Genomic DNA, 5,732 nt, shown 5'->3' on the forward strand with positions numbered 1-5,732 from the left:
TTATTAACTTTTAAAAATGTTTTCTATAAATATAAAATAATACTTTATACCAAGAAATTATGAAAATTAAGATGGTGGAAGAAAATGAGGTTGGGAGTAATAAAATAATGAAAAGCATAAAGCATAGTGTTAAACTTTGGTGAAGTAGAGTGTGAGAGTTAGCAAGGTTTCATAGGCAAAGCCGCCTAATTAGTAATTAATTAAGTAAGTAAGAATTAGGCATTTAAGTTGAAAATATAAATAAATAAAGTGGCCCTGCCCCTGCCCTAGTAATACAGACTCGCAACACTTTCTGTCTCTCTCTCTCTCTCTCAAAAGTCTGAATCCAATTCCAACCCATTTCCCCAAAAAACGCAAAGGGAAGAAGAGAAGATAACAAGTAGAAGAAAGAGTACTCAAAACACAAAAGAGAAAGTGAAAAGCATTCATTCAGCAACAACAACAAAATTCTAGACATAGAGAGAGAAAAAGGCACAACACTTGCAGGGTTATTATCGTAATATTATTAATCATAATGCCTCTCACCTTAGCTCGCCGGAGAATGCATTGAGTTTTTTTCCGCCACCACTTTCCAACTCAAAATGAAATCCGACGCAGAAAAAGACCTTCTCAAGCCATCACCGCCGGCAACCGCGGTGGTCTCTACCGGCCGGAGCCGTAGGGTGACACCAACAAGTCTTGTCACCGAACCGGATTCCGCCGTCGAACGCCTCTTACCGAACGGCGATTTGTATACCGGAAACTTCTCCGGGAACGCTCCGAGCGGATCCGGCAAGTACCTCTGGTCCGACGGATGCATGTACGAAGGAGAATGGAAGCGCGGCAAAGCCTCCGGCAAAGGCAAATTCTCGTGGCCTTCCGGCGCAACCTACGAGGGCGAGTTCAAATCTGGTCGAATGGAAGGGTTCGGAACCTTCACCGGATCCGACGGGGACACCTACCGCGGGTCATGGAGCTCCGACAAGAAGCACGGGTACGGCCAGAAACGCTACTCGAACGGCGATTTCTATGAAGGTTCTTGGAAGCGCAACGTTCAAGACGGGCAAGGTAGGTACGTGTGGAGGAACGGGAACGAGTACGTTGGAGAATGGAGGAACGGCGTTATCTCAGGGAGAGGGACGCTGACGTGGCGTAACGGAAACCGTTACGAAGGTCAGTGGGAGAACGGTGTTCCGAAGGGGCAAGGTGTTTTCACGTGGCCGGATGGGAGCTGCTACGTTGGATGCTGGAGTAGGGACCTTATGATGCACCAGCACCAGCTTAACGGTACTTTCTACCCTGGCAGGAGTAGTAATGGGAAGGGTCCCGTTTGGGGGGATAACTTCACCATAACGATGAGAAAGAGGTCCTCCGTCGACGGTGGTGCGGGTGCCGGTGCCGGTGCCGGTGCCGGGAAGATTTGTATCTGGGAACAGGATGGTGATGCCGGTGATATCACGTGTGATATTATTGATAATGTGTCGATGTTGTATCATGATGGAACTGGTTCGGATCGTGAAGATGGTGATAATGTGAAGCTGAATCAGATTCAGAATCAGAATCAGAATCAGAAGCAGAAGAAGCAGTTTCATACGGAGCCTCGTTGTTTCTCCAAGGAGGTGAAGAGGCCCGGTCAGACTATTTCAAAGGGGCATAAGAACTATGATTTAATGCTTAATCTGCAATTGGGAATAAGGTGAGTCTTTATTTATTTTTTGGTGTCTGAAATGAAATTTCGTCTTTCAATGCTCGCGATTTGAACTGTTTTTGGTTTTTGATTCTGCTAGGTACTCTGTTGGGAAGGAAGCTTCGATATCCAGAGTGCTGAAACAAAGTGATTTTGATCCCAAGGAGAAGTTCTGGACGAGGTTTCCGCCGGAAGGATCGAAGACTACACCGCCGCATCAGTCCATGGAGTTCCGGTGGAAGGATTATTGCCCCATGGTTTTTAGGTATTATGTCTGTTTAGTGTTTTCTTCAACACTTTTTTATTGGCCTCTTGCTTTCTGTTGATCGGATTCTGTTATTGTCCTTTTGATTTTTCAGGCAATTGAGGAAGCTATTTCAGGTGGATCCTGCCGATTACATGTTGGCCGTATGTGGGAATGATGCTCTTAGGGAGCTTTCGTCACCGGGGAAAAGCGGAAGCTACTTCTACTTGACCCAAGATGACAGATTCATGATCAAGACAGTCAAGAAATCCGAAGTCAAGGTTAGACTTATAGATACATATCTGTGCTATATAGACTTGTAGCCTTTGTCTCGTGTTGAATCTGTAAACGTCTTTTGGTGTGTGAATTTGCAATAGTGTGTGGGAAATAAGTTCCAAAGTTTGATTGCACTAGTCATATGCAGTGGTCAATGGCCAAATAGACATATGTTTCTGTCTCAGTGATGCCTTGGCTTGTTATGCAAGTCCAATGGAGTAGATTGTTGTTGTTAACTTCCTTTCATAATACACACAGTTGGATTTTGTGGAAAGGCTTCTAGCTTTTATAATTTACTGATTATAATGTATTGCAAAATCAAAGCATTCAATTCCCTGCATTTGCGACTCTCTGGTGTTATGGACATCTATGTTGATACTTGGATTTGGTGTCTAAACTATAGGTGCTTCTTCGGATGCTTCGAAGTTATTACCAACATGTTTCTCAGTATGAGAATTCACTTGTGACGAAATTCTATGGGGTACACTGTGTAAAACCGATCGGAGGCCAAAAGGTATATTTTTGTACATATATTCTTGTGTTTTTCGGGGTTGACTTTTTGCATCTCAGTTCCTGAGAATTTATCATTCATGAAATCCAGACCCGGTTCATTGTGATGGGCAACCTTTTCTGCTCAGAGTATCCAATCCATAGACGATTTGACTTGAAAGGATCCTCACATGGCCGTACAACTGATAAATCCGAAGAGGAGATAGATGAAACTACCACCCTCAAGGACTTGGATCTCAATTTTGTCTTTCGTATACAAAGAAATTGGTTCCAGGATCTCATGAAGTAAGTTGTTGAGCATGTCCTATCTATTATTTGGCATTGAAAAAATTACAAATCTCTTGATTTAATCTTGTTTTGCTATTATGTCCAGACAAATTGAGCGGGATTGCGAGTTCTTGGAAGCTGAGGGGATTATGGATTACAGTCTTTTGGTTGGCCTTCATTTCCGTGATGATAATACATATGACAAAATGGGACTGTCACCGTTTGTATTACGCTCTGGTATGGATTCATTTTCTCCTCATTGTATTCAGCTGGTAAGTTTTATGTTATTGTAAAAGTGATAAAAGTTATTCTGTTGAACCTTTTAGGTAAAGAAGATTCCTATCAGAGTGAAAAGTTCATGCGTGGTTATCGATTCCTCGAGGCTGAGTTACAAGACAGGGATAGAGTTAAATCTGGACGGTATGTTGACATTTGTTCCAGCTCCTTTAAATTATTTTAATTTTAAATTGATATTGCAGCTTGTTTTAAGTTGTAACTCCTGCATCCATACAAAGTAGATGGAACTATGAATTCCCTCAATCAGTTTTTAGTTCCCACAAAGACCAAAGAAAGGGTGCATGGTTATTGCTGTCTCTTAAAAAGCCTAAGATGTTGTATAGACTTGTATATGCAATTATGCATGCTATGTTTGAGCTGTGACTTTTTAATGGCATTCTAGAAGCCTAGTATTTCCCATGGTATTGTTGAATTGATGATTTCCATGGTAATAATTGAAAGTAGCTTGAATTATCTTAGGCAAGTGGGTGGGATAGTTTGGCAGGTTGTGGGGGCACAGGTTGTGGTCCTGATTTCCTTAGAAAGAACTTAAAAGTTATTATTATTTTACCTTTAGCCTGGCAATAATTCCTTGTCAATGGTGATTGTCTCTTGAGATAATTATTTCTGTAGTACCTCTTCATGTATGTTCTTTCTGCTTTTGTAGAATTTTCACCCTGCAACTTGATGTATTAATTTTTGTTTCACTTGTTTCAGGAAACCATTGATTAGGTTGGGTGCCAATATGCCTGCAAGAGCAGAGCGCATGGCCCGGCGGAGTGATTTCGATCAATATACAACCGTCGGAATCAGCCATTTGACCCCTTATCGCAATGGAGAGACTAGCGATGTTGTTCTATATTTTGGGATTATTGACATCTTGCAAGACTATGATATCAGCAAGAAGCTGGAGCATGCGTACAAGTCTTTTCAGGTCGACTCTTCTTCAATCTCAGCTGTTGATCCAAAGCTCTACTCCAAGAGATTTCGCGATTTCGTAAGCAGAATCTTCATAGAAGACAGGTAGACATGAAAGAAAAAGTGTCCTTTTCGCATGATTGTTAAATTTGCCTGATTGATCCCAGTATCCCGGAAAAACAGCTGGAGATGGAATCCTTCTTGGAGGTTTATGGTTTGCCAGGGACATGTTGGTCAAGAACAGGCCATCATTTTTATGGCTTAACGAGCGAGCGAGGGAGCTCGCCCAGTATTCAGGTTGTTTTTGTGGCTGAATTTTAACATACAGCCATTGTCAATTATAAGGAAGGTGAATTGAATGCAAGGAGATCTCTGTATATGGAAGATGAAGGAAAGGGTCTTTTTTGTTTCTTTTTTCCCCCTCTTGAAGGGGTTGTGGAATTTTTTTGTGGTTACATGATGTGAAGATGATAGGTGGAGGAATAGTTTAGTAATAAAGAAAATGTACAGTTTTTATAGAAAAAAGGATAATGGGTATGCGATTTTTTTCTTCTTCCATTTTTGGTTTACTAGTTTGAGATGTTTTGGAGAGACATGGTTATGAAGTGGACGAGTCACTTTCTTTTGAATGTAAATAGTACATATGGCACTCTTTCGTTTGAAGAACATTAAAATGTTTTGCAGTGAAAGCGATGAGGGTTGTGGACTTGTGGTGCATGGAAATGGTAGTGGTATGAAAAGCAGAGAAAGCAAGAGAAAGATTCGGTTGGCTTCCTTGTTTATCCTCCTCAATTTTCTCTACTTTCTCACGCCTTCCACTGTTTGTACAACAACAAAATATTAATTAAGCTTGTTCAATGTTTGACTCTTCATTTTAAAATTCTTTCCTTTTCGGGGTTTATTGAGAAGATAAAAAGTACTCCTCCTACTTGTATTAGTACTAAGTTCTAATCTCGAAGCCTGTCTGATTGCTTAATCGTGGTCGTGGCGCTCCCTGATTCGCTGAAGTAAGTAAAACGGCTATGGATTTTAATGAAGAGGGGAATGGGATTTTGTAAAACAAATCTTATGTTATGTCTTGTCAATTTTACTTTGGGAACCGTGTAAGATGCGTCCCATTTCTGAATGCTCTTTGAAATTCACTGCGCAGGTCAAACTCAGTGGCAGGTGAATATTGTGCTTTTCTCAATTCGCAATTTTATTTATTCTTTTTCTATTTGTGTACTTAAATATTTTTCATTATTTAATTGGATGTAAAGCTTTATACACACACATTTACTATCCTTGATTCAATGTAATAGTTGAGGTGTATGTTAGTTTCATAGTATATAAAAAATAAAAAATAAAAATTTATATATAATTATTTTTATATAAAATTAATAATTAAAAATAATTAAATATAAATTTAATTAAATTTATATTTAATTATTTTTAAATTTATAATATTTATTATTTATAAATTTTATTATTTTAATTCAAAAATAATTAATAATGTATTTTTTTCTCTAATAATAATATAATTTTAAAAGAGTCAGAATCTTATTCATATTCTACTACTAGCGTGTGCCTCCCAAA

The 5,732-nt window shown here is 39.4% G+C and overlaps 1 protein-coding gene across 1 annotated transcript; it reads left to right on the top strand.

Moving 5' to 3' along the window:
* LOC107606093 (phosphatidylinositol 4-phosphate 5-kinase 1) lies at positions 260-5,029 on the top strand. Its single transcript, XM_016308065.2, has 8 exons — positions 260-1,675; positions 1,767-1,931; positions 2,026-2,191; positions 2,590-2,700; positions 2,788-2,981; positions 3,070-3,200; positions 3,290-3,383; positions 3,957-5,029. The coding sequence occupies exons 1-8, from the start codon at positions 582-584 to the stop codon at positions 4,264-4,266; spliced, it is 2,265 nt and encodes a 754-aa protein (XP_016163551.1). The 5' UTR covers positions 260-581; the 3' UTR covers positions 4,267-5,029.

This window comes from Arachis ipaensis, chromosome B07, assembly GCF_000816755.2.
Source record: "Arachis ipaensis cultivar K30076 chromosome B07, Araip1.1, whole genome shotgun sequence".
Lineage (NCBI taxonomy): Eukaryota > Viridiplantae > Streptophyta > Magnoliopsida > Fabales > Fabaceae > Arachis > Arachis ipaensis.